Consider the following 22,518-nt stretch of genomic DNA (forward strand, 5'->3'; position numbering starts at 1 on the left):
TAAACATAAATTATTACTCAGCTGGTTTCTGACTACATATGAGACCATAAGCTGCATATTAGTTCATTCTTCGATCCAATTTGGTCCTTAACCCGTTAAGTACATGGCCTATTTTCATCTCCATTTCATCTCCATTTTTCAAAAGACATAACTTTTTTACTATTCTGTCGGCGCGGCCGTATAAGGGCTTGTTTTTTGCGTGGCGAACTATAGTTTTTGATGGTGCCATTTTTGAGTACATAGAATATATCTTAAAACTTTTATAATTTTTTTTTATTGTAACAGGGAAAGAAAACGGATCAATTCTGCCAAAGATTTTTGTGTGTTTTTTTTACAGCGGTAATCATGCGGCATAAATGACACAATCCATTTTTTTTTCCGTGGGCCAGTATGATTACAACGATACCAAAATTCTTATATTTTTTTAGGTTTTTCCACTTTTCTGCAATAAAAATCATTTTTTGGAAATCTTTTTTTTGTTCTATAACTTTTTTATTTTGTACAGAGCTCTGTGAGGGCTTATGTTTTGCGAGGCGAGTTGTAGTTTTTATTGGTACCATTTTGGGGTACATAAAGCCTTTTTGATCACTTTTGTTGCGTTTTGAGGGAGGCAAGATGCTAAAAATTAGCATTTTTGCCTCAGTTTTTTAGCGTTTTTTAAACGCTTTTTTTTCCGTGCAGAATAAAAAAGCATGTGCAACCTATTGTACACATCATTTCAGATGCGACAATACCAGATATGTGGGATTTATTTTTTTTTCCTTTTTTTATGCTAATCTAAAAAAAAGCACAAAAAAGGGTTTTTTTAACTTTTTTTTTTTTACTTTTTTCTTTTTTTGTACATTTTTACTGTCTTTATGTTTTACACTATTTGTGTCCCTCTGGGGGACCTACATCACGGCACTGATGATCGCTGTGATAAGGCATTGCAGGACAGTAGTCCTGCAATGCTTTATCGCTTATTATAGCGATCACAGGCACTGGTAATACAGGACACCGGTATTTGGTGTCCTGTTGCCATGGCAACCAGCCAGGCTCTCTGTGATTATATTGCAAGAGACCGGCAACTGTACAGAGGGCTCTGTAGATCTCAGCTATCAGCAGCCGGGGACTTCAGCCAATCACAATCAGAGCTACCAGCAGGCGGGGATTTAAAATCCCTGCATGCTGATAGATGAGATCTACAGAGTCGGGGACAGTGGCAGAAGTCGCCACTGAGTCCCGGCAGCCGTCAATGGCTTTCCAGGGAAGGGCTTCATAAGCCCTTCCCTGAGAAGCCATTTAAAATAGTGTCAAATACTCACCTGCCGGGACTCAGCCGCGGCTTCTGCCGCTGTCCCCGGTTCTGTGTTTCTGAGCTATCTGCAGCTGGGGATTTAAAATCCCCGACTGCTGATAGCTGAGATCTACAGAGCCGGGGACAGCGACAGATGTCGCAGCTGAACCCTGGCAGGTGAGTATGTATTTTTCTTATTTTTCACACTATTTTAAATGGCTTTTCAGGGAAAGGCTTATGAAGCCCCTCCCTGAAAAGCCTTTGACGGCTGTCCCTGGCTCTGTAGATCTCAGCTATCAGCATGCAGGGATTGAAAATCCCCGCCTGCTGGTAGCTTTGATTGTGATTGGCTGAGCGCTTCAGCCAATCACAATCAAAGCTACCATCAGGCGGGAATTTTAAATCCCTGCCTGCTGATAGTTGAAATCTACAGAGCCGGTGACAGCCAGGAGAAGATGTGGCTGAGCCTGGCAGCTGAAAGGAGGTGAGTATGTATTTTTTTTTGGTTTTTTTTTAACACTTTCCTTTGTTTTTCAGGGAAGGGCTTATATTTAAAACCCTTCCCTTAAAAACATTTTAGGGGTGTCGGCAGCAGGATCCTCAGCCGCAGCTGTGTGACAGCTGCGGTAGGGAACCTTTATTCCCTGCATGGATTTAAAATTCCTCTGCTGCATCTGTCACAGATGTGGCAGGTGCAGCAGGAAATTCTTTTTCCTTGCGGGGATGCAGGAGACATCTGCCACACGCAGCAGATGTGTTCTGCATCCCCGCGGGACATGGCAGCGGCGGACAGGTAGGTTTTTTTTTTACACTAACATTTTTGTTTTTCAGGGTAGGGCTTATATGTAAAGCACTTCCCTGAAAAACATTTCAGGGATTCCGGCAGACTATTGTCTTCAATGGAGCAGCCGGCAGCAGCCGCGGCTCCATTGAAAACAAGTCAGGCAGCTACCGAGCATCAGTCACCCTGAAAAATGCTGGGGTCTCTCATTGACTTGAATGGGGTTCGTTACTCAAAATGAGCTCTCGAGCATTACAAAAAGCTCGGCTCGAGTAACGAGCACCTGAGCATTTTTTTTTTGCTCGCTCATCTCTAATCCTAAGTGATTGGTCCACCTCTTATCTGTCACGTTTTGCTTCTGTAATTTAGATCTCCCTTCTAAGTGCAATTTCTGTTGTTGTTATACCTGTACAGATGAACCCTGCATTTTCTGTAATAATTTTTTCAATGAACTTGGAAAACTGTACGACCCCAACAGAGTTCATGCTTGTAGGTCTTTCTGATATTCCCCATCTGCAAGTTGTACTTTTTATGATATTCCTTTCCATTTATGTTATTGCTATTCTTGGGAACTTGACCATTATTTTGGTTTATAACTATAGCTCAAATCTACGCACTCCTATGTATTTCTTTCTGGCCAACTTTGCTTTTTTTGATATATGCTACATTTCCAACACAGTGCCCAACATGTTGCTGAACTTTCTTTCAGGTCATAAGACAATCTCCTTCTATGGGTGTGTTGTACAGTTGTACTTTCTTATGTTACTAGGCAGTACAGAGTGTTATATTCTGGCGGCCATGGCTTATGATCGCTATAATGCTATATGTCAACCCCTTTTATATATTAATATTATGAATAAAGAGTCTTGTATAAAGTTTATTTTGGGGTCATGGTTTATTGGTATAGCAAACTCTATTATACACACTACCCTTACATTTACCTTACCTTTTTGTGGTTCGAATGTGATCAATTACTTCTTTTGTGATATCCCTCCCCTACTTAATTTAGCATACTCTGATACCCGGATCAACGAACTCACAACTTTTTTTATTGGTGGTTTTGTTACTATGGGATCTCTACTGTTAACCATCATCTCTTATGTCAATATCATCTCCACCATTTTAAAAATCCACTCCAGCTCCGGGCGTAGAAAAGCTTTTTCAACTTGCGTATCTCACTTTGTCGTAGTGACAATTTTTTATGGGTCTGGAATTTTCATTTATCTAAAACCCAGATCGAATTACATTATGGAACATGACCGATTGGTTGCAATCATGTACACAGTGATCGCACCCCTGTTAAATCCTTTTATATACAGTCTAAGGAATAAGGATTTCAAGATTGCTGTCAAGAAGATCATTTCTGAGAAAATTATGGCTAAATATTAAAAATGAAATAAAAAATAAAATATATTTTTACTATTATGATAATAATGACATTTTGGACTTGTTTAATGTATAGCTGGGCTAAAATGGCATAGACAGTCAGGATTTCATGATATGGGTAGAGATGAGCGAGTATACTCGCTAAAGGCAATTGCTCGAGCGAGCATTGCCTTTAGCGAGTATCTCCCCGCTCGAGACGGAAGGTTCGGGTGCCGGCGCAGGGGAGCGGTGAGTCGCGGCAGTCAGCAGGAGGGAGCAGGGGGGTGGGGGGGGGGGGGGGGAGAGGGAGAGAGAGATCTCCCCTCCGTTCCGCCCCGCTCTCCCCCGCAGCTCCCTGCCCGCTGCCGGCACCCGAACCTTCAGTCTCGAGCGGGGAGATACTCGCTAAAGGCAAGGCTCGCTCGAGCAATTGCCTTTAGCGAGTATACTCGCTCATCTCTAGTTATGGGTATTAAATATTGGGAATATATTTAAAACAAATTAGACCAAAATGAAAATTTTGGGTCCCATGGGGTAAAATTCAAAAAGAATATTATATGGAATACAATATACAAAGTGCAGTCAAAAAGACTGATCCAGCGCTGAATCTCAATACTTTTGCCCTATATTGAAATAACAATAGCGTACTTGAATAGAAAGGCACGGATGTACTACATAAAGGTATGGCTCACAGGGCCCTGTGGGTCTCAGTACATAGATTTCAATTTTGTGTTGTGGGCCCTGTAAGACAGAGAGAGTAAAACCCAATTACAAAGTTGAAGAGCAGCATGTGAGAAGTCTTGTGGGATCGCTGCTATAATTGAAGTAAGTAAAACATACTTGAAGTGGCAACACAAAATTGAAATTCATGTTCCATGACCTACAGGGGCTTGTACACCATACCATCATATTCATGTATGGCATTGTTATTTCAATATAGGACACTGGTATTCAGATATAGTACTGGATCAGTCTTTTTGCCTACATCCTGTATATTACATATACACTGTTTGTAAAAAAAAAAAAAAATCAAGCACCTAGTAGGAGTAGTCGTTTTGCTGAAAGACTTGGCATCCAGTTCCATCTAAGGCAGATATGCAAATGATTAAAGTTGTGGTGTGATTAGATGAATGGTGTTGTCAATGGAGGCTCTAAAAGTAGTTCCACCCTTTGCCTATAAAAAGGCTTTCAGAGGCTATTTGTGTGTAGTAACCTCTTCTTTTGCTTGTGTACAGCTTGTTGCCCACTAAACGTCTCTATGGGCTGTTCAGACCAGACTGTTAGGAGGTACTGGGATGCGTGAGGGCACACACGCAAGGCAATCAGGCTCAGGACATCCTTGACAGACCTCCAGCAGAGAAAATTGTCTGACTGTCCAACAAGCATGAGCAGCTCCAACTGTTTTATTGTCCGCCAACCAGAGACAGGGGGCACCATCGTTACAGGCCCCGGTGTCTGTCCGAACCATTTCCCGGCGCCCATTATGTGTACTGCCTTTGACACCCACTCCACCGTTGCCTCTGTTTGCAGCGCTATCATGAAGGACAAAACTGGACTGCTATGAAGTGGAATCAGGTTGTCTTAAGCAATGAATTTAGGTTTAGTTTGGGCACTGACGATGGCCATATTCATGTCTGGAGACCCATAGGTGAGTGCAACAATCCTGCCTTTGCTGTGGAGCAGCACTTTGCCCCACTGCTGGGGGGCCATCGCATATGACAGTCGGTCACCCCTAGCTGTGCTACGAGGAACAATGATAGCTTAACAATATGTTCAGGACATCCTGGAGCCAAGTGTGTTCCTTTCATTGCAGCTTCCAAGAGGCATTTTCCAGCAGAATAATGCTCAGCCGCACACACAAGGGTGTCACGGGAATGTCACCACAACATTGTCACATTTCCGTGGCTACCTGGTCATCAGATTAATCACTAATGGAATATGTATGAGAACATCTGAGTTTGCCATACAAATTTGCCTGATCTGAAGGCTCAGTTACAGCAAATGTGGACCTATATGCTGCAGGACACCAGATGGAACCCATATGCCTTCAAACCCACCCGTATCACATCTTGTATCCAAGCTAGAGGCAGTACAACAGGGTACTAGAGCCTCCATGCCTCTTCGTATCACATCTTGTATCCAAGCTAGAGGCAGTACAACAGGGTGCTAGAGCCTCCATGCCCACCAGTATCACATCTTGTATCCAAGCTAAAGGCGGTACAACAGGGTGCTAGAGCCTCCATGCCCACCAGTATCACATCTTGTATCCAAGCTAAAGGCGGTACAACAGGGTACTAGAGCCTCCATGCCCACCCGTATCACATCTTGTATCCAAGCTAAAGGCGGTACAACAGGGTACTAGAGCCTCCATGCCCACCAGAATCACATCTTGTATTCAACCTAGAGGCGGTACAACAGGGTACTAGAGCCTCCATGCCCCTTTGTATCACATTTTGTATCCAAGCTAGAGGCGGTACAACAGGGTCCTAGAGCCTCCCTTCAAGGGGTCAGTTTTCCGCAATAAATGATCCTTTTGCTCTAATATTGTAATCACCCACTATTATCAGTGTTACAATCACACAGAGAACGTTGCATTAGATTCTGACAATGTCAAGGGCGTGTATTTTTTTTTTTACTATTATGTTTATGTACAGGACCACATTTTCATTCTCTGTGATGGTATGTACAGCCATCAGGTGGGAGCATCACTGCTAAGCACTGATATTGGTGCTCATTAACAGAAAATCTGCGCTGACATCTTATAACACTGGTGTAATTGGTAGTCCTTTTGTGTTCTGACACCAGTGAGAATTAGCATTTATGAAACAAGGCACAGCCATAGAAATTATATTACATCTGTTTTATATTACATCTCTTTAGTCCATTTTTTGTAATATTGTATAGTGTCTTATGTACATTTTACATGACTATTTTATATTACTATCTACCCCTTAATGACGCGGCCATTTTTTTTTTTCCATTTTCGTTTTTTCCTCCCCCCTTTAAAAAAATCATAACTCCTTTATTTATCCATCCACGTCACTGTATGAGGGCTTGTTTTTTTGCGGGATGAGTTGTATTTTTCAATGGTGCTATTTAAAGTACCATATAATGTACTGAAAAACTTTTAAAAAATTCTAAGTGGAGTAAAATGAAAAAAAAAAACGACATTTTGCCATCTTTTAGTGCGTCTTGCTTCTACGGCGCACAAATGGCAACAAAAACAACATGATAACTTTATTCTATGGGTCGGTACGATTACTACGATGCCAAACTTGTTTAGGTTTTTTTTACTATACTCCTCTTTTTTTTTTAAAAGACATAAAAAAATTTTCAATTATTTTCTGTCGTCATTTTGTGCGCGCAATAACTTTTTTATTTTTCCGTCGACGTAGTTGAGCAAGGTCTCATTTTTTGCGGGATGTCCTGTAGTTTCTGATAGTACCATTTTGGAATACATATGACTTTTTGATCGCTTTTTATTGCATTTTTTCTGGGAGACAGGGTAACTAAAAAAGTGCATTCCTGGCGTTCTTCATTTTTTTTTTCGGACGACGTTCACCGTGCTGGAAAAATTATGTGCTACTTTGATAGATCGGACTTTTACGGACGCGGCGATATCAAATACATATTTTTAATTTATTATTTAGATTTTTTAATAATAGATATGGCAAAAGGGGGGTGATTTAAACTTTTACAACTTTTTTTTTTTTTCAATTAAAAAAAAACTTTATTGATTCTTTTTTTTACTTTACTTTGAAGTCCCCCTGGGGGACTTTAAGATGCGATGCTTTGATCGCTCCTGCAGTATGACGTAATGCTATAGCATTACGTCATACTGCTTTTTGACAGGCAGCCTATGAAGCCACCCCACGGGGACGGCTTGATAGGCAGTCTGCTAAGGCAGCCCCGGGTCCTTTCATTAGGCCCCCGGCTGCCATGATACGTGCATGGCTCCCCCGATCTCACCGCGGGGGGGGGGGGCCGCGCGGGACCCCCGAACATCGTTCGGGGGATTTAAATGCCGCTGTCAGAATTGACAGCGGCATTTAAATGGTTAATAGCCGCGATCAGCCGCGCGGCCGCTCGCGGCTATTGCCCGCGGGTATCAGCTGTTATAAACAGCTGATGCCCGCACTGTATGAAGAGAGGTTGCCACGCAACCTCTCTTCATACATACCCCGACGCTCCATGACGTACCGGTACGTCATTTGTCGTTAAGGGGTTAAACTTCACTTTTTGTGATATTTTTCCAATTCTTTTCTCTGATCACCTATAATGTCTGCTCTCCAGCTAGAACTGTGTTCGGACATTGAACAAAGCTGAAATATCAATGAAGGTACTTTTATTTTACTTTTATGACCATCTCATAGTTTACAATCATTGTTTTAAAAAGGGACACAACATTTTTTTTAAATTTAATACTGTTACGATACTATTCAGGAAAAAACAAAGCTGGCTAAAAGGCCCGCAAACTATTGATGGCCTATCCTCCGGATAGGTCATCAATAGTAGATAAAGGAAGGTGTGTTGTCTGGGACCTCCACTGATCAGCTGTTCTCTGGGTTGATGCACTCATTTAGGCCTTAGTCAGACGGGCGTTTTTTCGCGCGATTTGCGCATGCGATTCGCGCATATATAGAACCAATGGTTCCCTATGGGATCGGTCACATGTCCGCTTATGCGATAAATTATAGGACACGACGAATCACAGATCGCGCCTATCTGCGTTCTGCGTTTAATGTGCGCACCAAAATCATTTACTGCAGCTAGCTGCGTTTTTTCGCTGGTGAGCACGCCGCACTGTACTACCGTCATCTGGCGAGTGCATAGTCTTCTAGGATGTGAGAACTTGAATGAAATGGCAAAGGCTGACAAGGTGCTCATAATATGGAGGCAACATCTTATCCATGCACTTACAAAGCTGTAGTACTCCCTCTTTGGCCCCAAAGTTATTGTGCCACCACAAAGTTATAACATTCTCTGTCTCACTTCCTTTTAGCCACTTTTGAAATATATTGACAACAGTGAGTGATACTTAGAGGGAACAGGTGGAGCCAACAATCTTCTGACAAATTTATTAGGATTCAAGCAAGAAAATGGCTCAAAAAGTGGCACAAATCTGTGTCGGCTCATAGCAGACATACATTTCCCTTTCAGGATTAAAGACAGTCCAAATCTCCCCCAAAGTATTGAATGGCTAGTGTTACTTTTTTTGCTTCAGTAGATATGTGTCAAAGAGCGATATAACTCGTACATTGTTCTTGTATCAGTTGTTGCTTTAATACTTTCTAAGGCCTTAGTCAGACGGGCGTTTTTAGCCGCGATTTGCGCATGCGCATGCGTCCGGCAATTTTATAAAACCATTGCTTTGCAATGGTATCGGACACATGAGCGCTTTTTATGCGCGCGTCCGATAAATTATAGAACAAAAAATCGCAGATCGCACCTATCTGCGATCTGAGATTCCTGTTCTCTTCTGTATATGCGCTCAATGGCGCCGGCGGCAGCAGCGCCGACCCCATTGAGAACATATAGAAGACAAATCATTCTTCTCTGCCACAGCTGTAACAGCTGTGGCAGAGAAGAACGATGTTTGCCCATTGAATTCAATGGAGCGGCAATACAGCCGCTCCATTGAAAGCAATGGGCTGCCGGCGTGCGCGGGGTGAATTGTCGGGAAGGGGTTAAATATATAAATCCTTCCCTGCAATTCATCCTAAAATGTGTTAAAATAAAAAAAAATTGTATACTCATCTTTCCGCTGCAGCCGGAGTCCAGCCGCGGCCGCTGTCAGTTCTCCTGAACTGCTTCTTGGCACTATTCAGCCAGCGGGGCTTTAAAATCCCCGCCTGCTGAATGGTCTGCCTCTGATTGGTCACAGCCCTGACCAATCAGAGGCAGGTTTCACTCACACACCCATTCATGAATTCATGAATGGGTGAGTGACTGCTGCCTCTCAGCGCTGAGCCAATCAGGGGCAGGTCTGACTCACATCCATTCATGAATTCATGAATGGGTGTGAGTGAGGCATGCCTCTGATTGGCTCAGCGCTGAGCCAATCAGGGGGCAGGTCTGACTCACACCCCCTTTACACCCACTGCAGGACGGCCGCACGAAGCTCCGGCTGCCGGCAGAAGGTGAGTATACAATTTTTTTTTTATTTTAACACATTTTAGGATGCATTGCAGGGAAGGGCTTATATATTTAAGCCCTTACCGACAATTCATCCCGGGCTCGCCCGCAGCGCATTGCTTTAAATGGAGTCGGCTCTATTGCCGTCTCCATTGAATGCAATGCGCTGGACAGCTCCGGCCCGTTTCTAATGAAACGCGGCTAGGAGCAGATTTTCGGGCGATTTGCGGGCGACTTGCGCGCACCGGTCACGCGATTTGCGGATGCGCATCCGTCATGCGATCCGCAAATCGCGCGAAAAAACGCCCGTCTGACTAAGGCCTCAATTTCTAAATTAATACACATTTAAATATCCTCCGCTCATACATAACACATGATGTTACATGAAGCACTGCTGAATATACATTGACATGCAAAAGACATGGGATAGCATGTCCTGCAGGTCACTCCAGTGTTCTTCAGCTTCCATGGGATATGGGAGCAAAAGACCCACCAGAGTGCCTCTGCTAGCACTACAATACCAGTCATTGTTCCTCACCTAGGCTTGTGAGATTTCTAATTGAACCCCAGAGGATTACCAACATGTGGCGTCGTCCGATGAGTCACGGTGCCAATGGTTGCAGGCTGATGGTAGGGTTTGTGTATAGTGCAGACTCCATGAAACCAAACACCCCAGTTGTCAATGAGGCACTGTGCAGACTGGTGGTGGTTCCATATTGGTGTGTTCTCATGGCATGGGTTGTTGCACTGGCCATTTCATTGACCAGTGCCACTACATTTCACTATTTGGTGATCATTTGCAGCTTTTTATGGGATTTATGTACCCTAGAGTAATGGGATATTTCAGCAGGATAATTTGCCATGCCATCAGGCCCAAGATGTCTAGAATTGGTTTGCAGAGCATTTTGGAGAGTCCCTACAAATGGTGTAGGCTGTCTAACATTAGCTCATTCGAGCATTTATGGGATGTCATGGAGAAGTCAATTCATGCCCGAGATCCTGCACCTACAAATACCAAATGGCTGTGGGTGGCTATGCAGAAGGCATGGTGCGCAAAAAACAATGCTCGTCTAACTGAGCCCTTATACGGAAAAAAAAATAAAGAATGGCAGAATTGATTCTCTCTCTCTCTCTCTCCGTCCTTTGCGTACTTTACTTCAAAGGGTGTTTGAAGTAAAGTACAAAAAATAAAAATGTAAAAAATGTTCAAAAAAACCTTTTTTATGCTTTTTTTTCATATTAGTATAAATAAATTTAAGAAAATGTAAAATCACACATATTTGGTATTGACGCGTCTGTAACGACGCGTACAATAAATTGAGCAAAAAGCGTTTAAAAAAAAAACACTAAAAATTTTTGGGCATTTTGCCTCCCAAAAACGCAATAAAAGTGATCAAAAAAACGTGTGTACCCCAAAATGGTACCAATAAAAACTACAGCTCGTCTCACAAAAAATAAGCCCTCAGAGAGCTTCGTCCAGGGAAAAATAAAAAAGTTATAGGACTTTGAATGCAGTGAGTTTAGAAAAAAAAATAATTTCCAAAAAAAGTTTTTATTGTGGAAAAATCTAAAAAAAATATAAGAATTTTGGTATCGTTGTAACCGTACCGACCCGCAGAAAAAATGTAGTGTGTCATTTATGCTGCATAATTAACGCTTTAAAAAAAAATAAAAAATCTATGGTAGAATTGATGCGTTTTCTCTCCCTACGATCATAAAAAAAGTAATAAAAGTTTTACAATGTAGTCTATGTACCCAAAAATGGTACCAATACAAACTACAGTTCGCCACACAAAAAACAAGCCCTTATACGGCCGCGTCGATGGAAAAATAGAAAAGTTATGGCTTTTGAAAAATGGAGATGAAAAAATGCCAAAAATCGTTTGGTCCTCAACGCCAAAATAGGCCGTGTCCTTAAGGGGTTAAAATGACAGTCCAATGTTTGGAGTGGCCAATGGAGAATTTGTTCTTCCGAGAAAACTATTTCACAAAGTGACTGTTACATATTAGACAGAACATAAAGCCACTATTGTGGTGGGGTGCCATGATTGTAAATGACCCAAACAAGCCTAGAGGAATCTGTCAATAGGAAAACAGTAGCATAGCAATTATACAATTAATGAAAAGCAATTATGCAAAGTCTGTGACCCATGGGAGGTATTACTCTTGGAATGACTGCAGGCACTGTAACAAAAGGGCCTAATTGCATCCGGAATAGATTAATTATTATTGCACCATTGCTTAAAACAATACGGGTTGTTTTTTTCTATAATTGATTAGATCGCTACTGTTATTTTATTAGCACTCAAAGCTTTTAAGGACCGTAGCACACGGTCTTGTTGAGGGAAGCAATCTACGTGCCCCTCTCGTAGGTTCTTTCCATTCATGGAGTCAAATCATTACAAATCATTAGCATTCATAGTACATTGTATAGAGAAAGGAGTGAACATCAGTTATACACAATTTCCCTGCCCAGTGGAGCTTGCCATCTACTTTAACTTCCCCGGGATACAAGGTGATATAATGGCTCATTAGTTTTGGCCATGAATTCTTTGTTATGCTCACCGTTTAAGTGAATTGATAGTCTTAGGAATGTTGATTCAGTGCACAGAAGACTACTACAACTGTACAATTGCTGTAGGGTGCACCCCAATGTATTGCTATAGGATGTGGGGTATGCAATGACTACAGATATGCAAAAGCTTCATTCATAACGATGAGTTCAATAACATTCAGTTCATGGGTGAGTTCAAGATACACAGAAGTCCCAGCTTTGATACAACCTTCCTGAAACTTGTACACCAGTGGAAAAGAATGAGACTAAGGTCATTTTGCAACTGAATTACAGTGTCGTGGATACGCTATTCGCCTAGCATGCCCAGCCATTCAAAGTGAGTGACAACAGGCATATCGTGCCTATGTAGCACACCTGATCTCTTTGTTGGCGCTGCTATATCTGTAGAATAAAAGTGGTTTCTCTAGATTCACCACAAAATGCCCCTTTTACTGACTACTACAGTCTCAGAATTATCCAACCCATTTACTACAAGTGCCTTTAGTACTGAGTAGAGCAGCTTTTGCTGTAATGACCTGCTGCAGATGTGATGCACAGCCAGTTAGCAGCTTATGATAGTGTTCCTGAGGAATGTTAGCCCATTCCCCATGGGAATGGCCTTCAGTTCACTAATATTCTTGGGTTTGTGTGCTGCAACCTCCTTCTCACATTCGACCAAAGATTTACTATGGAGTTCAAGTCAGGCAACTGTAACAGCCACTCCAGAATCTTTCAGGACTTCCTCTGAAACAAAACCTTGGTGGATATTGAGGGATGCTTGTGTTCATTGACTTGTTGGAAGCTCCAATGATGCCCAAGCTTTAGCTTCCTCATAGAAGGCATGACACTTTCTTCTAGGATTTCCTGATATTTGTTTGACTCCATCTTCTACCTCCAGACGTACCATTGATCCATACATCCAAAAAGTTCCAGTTTTTTAAAATCGCTCCACAGAACAGAATCCCAAAATATCTGTGGCCTATTTATATAGTTTTTAGCATATTGGAAGCCACTTTTCTTGTGCTTTTGGGTCAGTAGAGATGCACGTCTTGGAGTTTGGGTACGAAAACCTTCAGTGTTTAGTATGCACCTTACTGTGCAAATGCAAGCCTCAGTGTCTGCTGCCACCAAATCCTGTTGCAGGTCTTTTGCAGTCACTGCAGGGTTTTTGATCACCTGCCCCCTCAGGAATCGGGTGGCAGTCAATGATAGCTTCCTCTTTCTGCCTCGTCCAGGTATTCTAGACAGTGTTCCTGTAATTTTAAATTTGTGAACTCCTTCCAGCTGTGTCCCTAGGCATATTCAGAACCTTTACTCTCTTTTTGTATCCTTTTCCTCACTTGTACAAGGCAATCAAACATCATAGTCAACAAAGTTCTCGCCAGTTCAGATATTTGATCTGTTGTACCTTATGTATATCTGATGTAACTAATGAAGCCCTTGATTAGTTGTATCAGGTGTGCTTGAGACAACATCTGATTTGCAAATCTGTGCTCTTATGAGGATTTCTATTCAGGGAACTGAATAATTCTGCAACTGCAGCAGCCAGTAAAAGTGGAAGTTTGTGATGAATTTGGAGAATCTGTAGCTTCCCGAAGTCTATATTTCAGGCCCCTCTATAAATGTCATACATGTCATGTCTTTTGTGTAGATGCACTGTGCAAACTGTATAGTCTCTTGTTATGTGTATTGCACAGCTGCAGTATATGAGAGGTTAATGTCTGAATGTGGCTGGAATATGTCTGGAAAAGTATCAATTTATGTCCTGTCACATGGTATGCTAGACACTATAAGTATGAGGTTTTGAGAGCAAGGTGTTGTTTTGGGCTTTTGGACTTTTGAGTCAGTCCATCATCTTCAATGGTAGAGAGCGGAGTGGAGTGCCAGCCACATGGGAGTACCTTCAACTCTCATGTGGTGAAGAGTGATGGAGAAGAAAGAGAGGTATCCTGAGGTCCCCAATTCCAGTAACAATTTGTGAGAGAGAGAGTGAGAGAGAAGTGAGGCGTCCGCCATGCAGAGATTTAAGTTTTGAATCAAGTGAGTGTCTGTGGAATGATCCTACCCCTATCCTCCCCTGGAGAGTTCCCTTTCCAGGAGAGGTACCATACAGATAATGTGGACTGTCTTCTTGTGTCTCCTCCCTGACCTCACAGTCTACTGTCCTAACTGCAGTGGTGTGTAATAAGCTGTATACTATCAAGCTGAAAGTAAGGTTTTTCCAGTCCCCTGTCCGTTCCCAGGGACTGAGGTGCTAAAGTTAATTGTGTGTGTGGACTTCCTTTATTCACCCTCACCCTCCACCGAGGGTCATACCCGTGTGTAAGGAACAGTGGCATCACATGTGACAAGTCTGCAGTGCACCACATGGATACAGGCATTCGCGAAGAGGCTAGCGGAGGTTGCATGCATCCCTCCAGGGAGGAGTCTGGTAAGAGCCACCATGACAAGTGCCAACTCTACCCTCCCAGCTTCTCAGCATGGGCCTCATGTCTGTGTGGCCGCTAGGGCACTACAATTCCACTTTTTATATTAGTTGTGTTAACCTATTATGTCCTTGTTTGATTTTTTTTTTTTGCAAACAGCTGAAAAATGGTAAATTTGGCAAATAAACCTAATTTCCAATGGAGGCTGAATAATTTTAATTGAAACTGTAGTACTGGGGCTTTATTCAGTAATATTCAGCTTTCTGTGACCCCTGATTGGTCCAAAGGGAGTGAAACAGTGCAGCTGCATCCCCCTCCTCTTCCCTAATTGCCCTCTTTTTATTGTATTATTCTAGATATACTTTTTGCAGATTTGAGCAAGTATTTCATTTTCTTTGGATTTTTGGGAACAAATTAATTTTTAGACATTAGGAGGGAATGCCAGATGCTCATTTTTTGTGAAGTGGGTAGGTTAATGAGTTATCAAAAGTCTAGCATAGTGGGAGCTACAGGGGCTACAGAGCTAGCAGTCACACCTATGTCCTAGTGTCTGAGAGAGAACCAAATGCCGCTATAACACATAAAATAGGCTTTTCCTTCTGGCCTAGGTTATTCTTTGTTTGAACATGCCACTTTAACTGACTCACAATTAGGAGCTACCTCACAATCCTCTGAGGCAAGATGGCGACCGCATCATCTGCATTGCTTAGTGAGGGTGGATAGTATCTAACCTGTGTCCCCTGGTCTCCTTTGTTTTTACTTGCATTTGTGGCCACCAATAATAATCAATAGAGGTCATGAGAGCCTCATTGATTTGGGGAGTGTGGGAGAAATTGCATCTAGAGGACACCACACACAAACCATTGAGATGCCATTCCAATATTACACAATGCTACTGATAACCACTGAACACCAGTGCTGCTCCCTGATAATGCAAAGATTTTAAATCGGACCTTCCTCTTGGACTTTCTAGCCAGTCACTGTGTGCATGTATTACATGACCTACCCTTTACTGACCTTTAGTAACATCCTGTATTGTACTCCAGAACTGCACTCACTAGTCTGCTGATGGAGTCATTGTGTACATGTATTACATAACTTATCCTATACTAATAATAATATTATACAAATAATATTCATGTGTATAGCGCCAACATATTCCACAGCGCTTTCAAAACATGGGGGAACACAAAAGGAGACAATTACATTTGGTATACAATTATATAAGGAGAGACGGGGTGGGGGTGCTACAGGCAGTACAGGGGCAGGAGAGGAGGCACAAGGGAGCACAAAACAGTACGAAAATTACATATAGTATTTATTTAATTAGGAAACAGAATGGAAGGGGGGTGATAAGAAGGTACAGGGGCAGAAGAAGTATACCATAGGCAAAGTGGAAGGTGTGGGGAGCCATAGGGAGGGGTAGGGGGATTAGATCAGGAGATTTGGTATGCCTCCATGAAGAGATGCGTTTTAAAGGCATGTCTGAAGTTCCATGCGTCAGGGATTGTCCGGATGTTATGGGGTAGTGCGTTCCAGAAGTCCTGGATGCGAGCATGTGAGAATCAAATTAAAGGGACATTTAATCTGAATGTGTTGGCTGAGTGAAGTGTGTGGGCTGGGTGGTGTACGGACAGGAGGGAGGCGATCTATGGTGGCGCGATGCCGTGGAGAGCTTTGTGGGTGATGGTGATGAGTTTCAATTTAGTTCTGTAGTGGATAGGTGGCCAGTGCAGCGACTGACATAGTACAGAGGCATCTGAGAAGCGGCTGGATAGGAAAATTAGTCTAGCTGCCACATTTAGTATGGATTGTAGAGAAGAGAGTCTAGTGCAGGAAACATGAATGAGCAGTGAGTTACAGTAATCAAGTCAGGAATGGATGAGTGTGACAACGAGTGTCTTTAGCGTGTCCATGGTGATAAATGCCAGATTTTAGCATATTTCTGAGGTGCAGGTGGCATGTTCAGGCCAGGGATTGGATGTGGGGGGGTGAAGGAGAGCTCGGAGTCCAGTGTGACCCTAAGACAGCGGTCATGCTGTTTGGGGGTTATTATGATGGCAGACACTGGAATGCAAATGTTGGAGGGGGGGTCGGTTGGAAGGCGGAAAGACACGGAGGGCAGTTTTAGAGAGGTTAGGTTTGAGAAAAAGGGAGGACAAAGTATTAAAGACATCGGACAGACAGTCAGTGATATTGTTAAGGAGTGGTGCAGAGATGTTGTGGGAAGAGTTATATAACTGGATTTCATCAGCATAGAGATGGTATTGGAGGCTGAATTTGTGGATGGTTTGTCCAATGGGGGCTATGTAGATAGAGAAAAGGAGGGGACCAAGGACCGAGCCCTGGGGGACCCCAACAGCGAGAGGAAGTGGAGAGGAGGTAGAGCCAGCAAAGGAGACACTGGAAGAGCAGTCAGAGAGATAGGAGGAGAACCAGGAGAGAGCAGTATCCTTTAAGCCGATAGAGCGAAGCATTGCAAGGAGGAGGTTATGGTCAGCAGTGTCAAATGCAGCGGAGAGCTCAAGTAGGACTAGAATTTACTGTCATCAGGTTGTTTTACAGTTTTGTGAAGGCGGTCTTGGTTGAGTGTGTGGGGCAGAAGCCAGACTGGAGGGGGTCAAGGAGGGAGTTATCAGAGAGAAAGCATGTGAGGCAGGAGTAAGCCAGGCGTTCTAGTAGTTTTGAGGTGAAGGGGAGGTTGAAGATGGCTCGGTACTTGTCAGTGGTCGGGACAAGGGTCTTTTTTTTAGCAGAGGGCAAAGTATGGAGTGTTTGAATGCGAAGGGGAAAATGACAGAGGTCAGGGAGAGGTTGAAGGTGGTGGTGAGGTGGGTAATGACAGCTAAGGAAAGGGAACGGAGGAGGTGTGAGGAAGAGGGTCGATAGCTCAGGTGGTGGGGCAAGCAGTGAAAAGCAGTCTAGAGACTTCTTACTCTGTCATTGGTTCTAGTGTAGATAGTGAGTGATGGATTCAGTGCTGAAGAGACCGGGATCAGGGCTGGCCGTGCAGTTTTCGAAGATTTATTTTCCGGGTTTCCAATTTTTTTCTTTAAGAATAGGTGGCTAGCTCTCCAGCACTGAGATCCGTCATGGGGGGCTGTTCTTTGGGGCTGAGGAGGGAGTGCAATGTATCGAAAAATTGTTTGGGGTTGTGAGGTAGTGAGGAGATAAGGAAGGTGAAGTATGTTTAATTTGGCATTGTGGAGGGTAAGGTTGTAAGTTTTGAGCATAAATCTGAAGTGGGGGAAGTCTGCAGGCTGCTTTGACTTTCTCAACAGTTGTACAGCATACCTAGAGCAATGCCGGATAAAGCTCATTTGGGGCACAAGCCAAGGTTGCAGTGGTCTGCAGTGGACGGTTCGGGTCACAGGGGGAAGCTGCTTTATCCAGGACACGTCTGAAGGTGGTGGAGTAGTAGTTGGCAGCCATATTGGGGCATGAGAGAAGAGAGATGGGGGACAGGGAGGACTATAAGGTCTCAGCGAACTGTTTGGTGCTGGCAGTCTGGAGGTTCCTGGAGGTGTGATAGCTGGAGTGTCTGGGGGGATGCTAGGGTGCCTGATGGAGAAAGAGAGGAGGTTGTGATCTGAGAGTGGGAGGGGGGAGTTAGCAAAGTGGGAGGCATAGCAGAGGCAGAGGAAAATTAGGTCGAGAGTGTTGCCGTCTCTTAGAGTTACAGGGAGATATAAATCTGGCTGGCATAGGCATGGCTACTGTGGCATTGCTCTTTCGGATCCTTTGTGGGTGGCTACCTATTCCCTCTGATGTGTTGCCTATGCTGGCAACTGGACCCATGGACATAGGGGCCTGGCCGCCACCTAGGTTTTCCCTACGGATCACTAACTGAGCTGTGCCTCAGGGGTCTGTATTGCCTGAGTGTCCAGAAGCTCAATACACTGGGAGTGTGCAGCCCTGCTGGGAGGACTACCACCCCCCTCATGTTAAGTGTCCGATTCCAATTGTAAGCTAGAGGCATCCCCCAGTGTAATATAAGCCCTGAGGGCTTTTGGGCACTTATCTGAGCCACTGGCTGCCGGAGATCCTGTCTTCGCTGCTGCGCTTTCATCCTCTCCTCTGCCATTAGTCACAGTGGTAGCGGAATGCACATAGACCGGTGCCATCATGGAAGCAAGAGCCAGCTGACCGCAGCCCAGGAAGTACTGCTGGATTGTCATCGGCTCATCCTCTGCTGCATCCTGTGTCTTCCTGGTGCCCTTCCTTTTCACCATGGCACCTCTGAGAATCATCCTGCTCTGGCTAGTCTGTGGTTAGGTGAGTTTTCCTGGCGGGTGCAGCGGGAGCCCAGGCAGTGTGCATCCTACTCCTTCACCAGCAGACTCTGACCCCCCACTTTACAGTTTTTAAAAGGGTCAAGAAAAGTCCAGTATCTCTAATGCAAGCTGGTAATTCAATTACAAACCTTTGTAGCTGATGATCTATGTATTCTGATAGTGTACTAGTCACAGAGCCAACCCCTGAAATAATGGGGCGCCCAGGTGGGAATTTCTTTAGGTTAAAAATAAGTATGGTATTTTGGGGTACTTAATTGTTATGTAGTTATTATTTAATTATTGTATTTCGGAGTACGGTATGGTATGGTACGGTAAGCTCTGATATGTCCTTCTTGAGTACCGGTTCTGCTATGCTGAATGATGAATCTGCAAAATTTTAAGACTGTCTAGTATAACTTTCTACTCCCTCTTAGTTGACCTAGTTTATAACAAACATTGTGACATTTCTTAAGTGTCATTTTTGATAGATGGTGTTACATTTCGGTCAAGCTGCATATTCTATGAAGAAACTCTTTGACGGGCCCACAACGAAATAGTGTCTGAAAGTGTTTAAAACACAGTAAATGTGGCACAAAGAATGTTCAATGGTTTTCTGGTGCAAGTTCTGGTTGAATTTTCAATAGTAAATAAGCCCCAATATAGTGAAACGTCTGAGAAAATATTACGAGGAAACGTTTAGGGAGGCCTTTCATTCTTTAATGCCGAAAATAATTTTAAGACGATTATATCACTGGCCACCAAATTAAACTCGGGAGTATAATTTAGTGGAAAAAAATTATGAAAATAGAAATGTTTTGCTTTTCTTGTGTCTATGGATTTCGAGATTGCCGGATGATTGCATCACTATAATGCACAGTGGGTATTTGAAATAGTCTATAATAATTAGATTCTCTAACAATTATTCTAGTTACATGCGAGTCAGCGGGTAAAGCAATTGGACATATTGTAATATTCTTTATTTGATTGTTTCAAATTTCAATTTAATATTGGGGAATTATTATCTAAAAAGCACATATTTATCTTAGAATATTAACATCTATAGTGCAATAATCATGTGAAAAAATATATTTTTTACAATTTTAGTAGTTTATTTATTCATTAAGCAGTTGACATTTCACTACATCAATAAGAAATCTGAAAATCCATGCTGCACTGCAAGAAGAGTACTATGGATTTTAGTGTACAATTGTTTTTATTGGTTCAGGAACATAGGAAGACACAAATGCAATTAAGTAAAGAATCACGTTAAATCGATATCAAATTTTGTTAGTTAGCTATTATTCCATAGTCTTCCAGAACTGGAGTCTTTTTTCATGCTTCCTTAATTAAAGAACATATATATAAACTGTTAGTTAGGAGGTTGAGGAAAGGAGAGAGTAGGGTTGAGGGATACAAAGCGGAAGGTGGGGGTTGGGAAAAATGGGAAAGGAATTAATAGGGGAATCGATGATGTTCACTTTAAGCTTAATACAGATGGAGGTTTTGAGCCTTTTCTTCTATGTAGATTGTGGAGGATGTTCCGAAACTTGAGTGTTTAAAGGATTAGTCTTATTTGGTTCCGATTTGAGTCAAAGTATTTCGTCCAAGGGTTCCAGTCTATCTTGAAATTGTTGATTCTGTTCTGTCTGAGAGCGAAGATTTTTTCCATTTCTATATGGTCTGATATAGTCTGGATAATGGTGTCAAGAGTAAGATCCGAATTGGTTCTCCAGCGCCTTGCTAATAGTAGTTTGATGGTTAAGAGTCCATGTGAGATTAGTTTCCTGAATTTCTGAGGAATGTTGTCTATTCCTATGAGGAGGATGGCCAATTCCGGTGAAGGTGATAGTTTTAGTCCTGTCATGTTGTTAATTAATATAACAAATTCTTTCCATATGTGGTTAATTATAGGACAGCTCCAAAAAATATGTAACAGAGATCCTTTCTGGCCACATCCTCTCCAACATCTGTCGGAGACTTCTGGAAAGAAGTCTGCGAGTCTGACCGGCGATCTGTACCAGCGAGTGAGTGTTTTAGCATGGACCTCTAGGAGCGAAGCACAAAGGGTTGCTTTATTCGCTGATTTATGTGCTGCTATCCAAGAGTGAGACGTGAAGGATCTGCCCAAGTCTTTCTCCCAGTTTAGGAGATGTGTTCTTTTCCTTTGGTCGTCGTTTGTAGATTTCTCCCCACACCATAACTCGTAAATGTCCCTCAGTGGGAGTTTGTTAGAGTTTGGATTGAAGATGAAGTTGAAGAGGACGGTAGGCATTGAAACCGATCCGGCTCTGATGTTTGGCCAGTAACTCTTAATTTGGGAATAAAGAAGGAAGTCCCCTTCATGTAGGTTAAACTCTTTTTGTAGTTGGAGGAAAGATTTAATTTTTGAGTTCATCGCTAGGTCCGAAATGAGCTTAATTCCTTTCGATTTCCATCTTTTTATGTTGATTTCTTTTATCCAGAATTCTATAATGTCTACTGAGAGAGGGATCTCCGTTCTAGGTTTGAGGTTTTTTGTGCAGCTGAGTAGGTTTATCCAGGTCTCCACTGTGTTGTTGACGATCGGGTTTTGCGAGGAGGTTATTTTTGAATTAGATGCTGTAGCTAATAGTAGGTTTCCTAGAGATTTATTTCCTAGAGTTTCTTGTTCAATCGTTTGCCAACTGGTTTTTAGCTGAAACCCCATGGTTTTAATTGTGATATAGTTATTGCCTTCTGATAAGCTGTCAGGTTGGGGACCCCCAAGCCTCCTCTGTTCCTAGGGCTGTAGAGAATTGAAGCGGCCACTCTAGGTTTTTTATTCTTCCAAATAAAGGACATTAATTGTTTTTGTAGTTTTTTGATCAGGTTATTTTCGCATTTTAAGGCTAGTGTCCTGAATATATAAAGAATTTTTGGTAGGACCATCATTTTATATATGACGATCCTTCCAAGCCAAGATAGTTCGGTATTTTCGAAGTTGGATAAATCTTTTTGTATGTTGTCTACAAGTGTGGATATATTTAATTCCATTATTCTTTTTATAGGGAAGGTTATTTTTGTCCTCAGGTATTGGATGCCCAATGGGTCCCATTTATACGGGAATTCTTTTTTCAGAATGTCTTGGAGATCTTTTTTGAGATTTATTGGTAAGATATTGGATTTGGATGGGTTAACTTTATAGTAAGAAACTGAGCCAAATAGGTTTAGGAGAGTAGTAGAAGCTCTAAGCGATTCTAGGGGGGCGGAGAGTACTAAGACTATATTGTCCGCAAATAAGCCTATTTTGTGTTGCCTTTTTGCTATGTGTACGCCTTTGATGTTTAGTTGCATTCGGATCGCTTCCGCCAGAGGTTCAATGGTAAGTATGAAAATTGTGGGTGACAGGGGGCAGCCTTGTCTAGTCCCATTCGATATTTCAAAAGGTCTAGACATAATGCCATTTATTAGAACTTGGGCTGAGGGTTCTCCGTATAAGGCTTGTATGGCTCTTAGAATATTGTCTTTAAAACCCATCTTCCTAAGGACGGAGAAGGCAAATCCCCAGTGTATCCTGTCGAATGCCTTCTCCGCATCCAAGGTTAGGAGCAGAGCAGGCATTCCGGATCTTTCCGCCTCGTCCAGAATATCGAGTAGGCGTCTGGTGGCGTCCGAGGCTTGTCTACCTCTCACAAAACCGACCTGATCACTGTGAACCAAGTCTGGGATGATCTCTATTAGTCTGAGGG

At 42.7% G+C, this 22,518-nt stretch overlaps 1 protein-coding gene across 1 annotated transcript; it reads left to right on the top strand.

The window, feature by feature from the left end:
* Positions 1-2,504: 2,504 nt before the first annotated feature.
* On the top strand, positions 2,505-3,446 carry LOC136572065 (olfactory receptor 5AR1-like). The gene has a single exon (XM_066572680.1). The coding sequence runs from the start codon at positions 2,505-2,507 to the stop codon at positions 3,444-3,446; it is 942 nt and encodes a 313-aa protein (XP_066428777.1).
* The last annotated feature ends 19,072 nt before the right edge of the window (positions 3,447-22,518 follow it).

This window comes from Eleutherodactylus coqui, chromosome 6 (genome assembly GCF_035609145.1).
Source record: "Eleutherodactylus coqui strain aEleCoq1 chromosome 6, aEleCoq1.hap1, whole genome shotgun sequence".
Taxonomy (NCBI): Eukaryota; Metazoa; Chordata; class Amphibia; order Anura; family Eleutherodactylidae; genus Eleutherodactylus; species Eleutherodactylus coqui.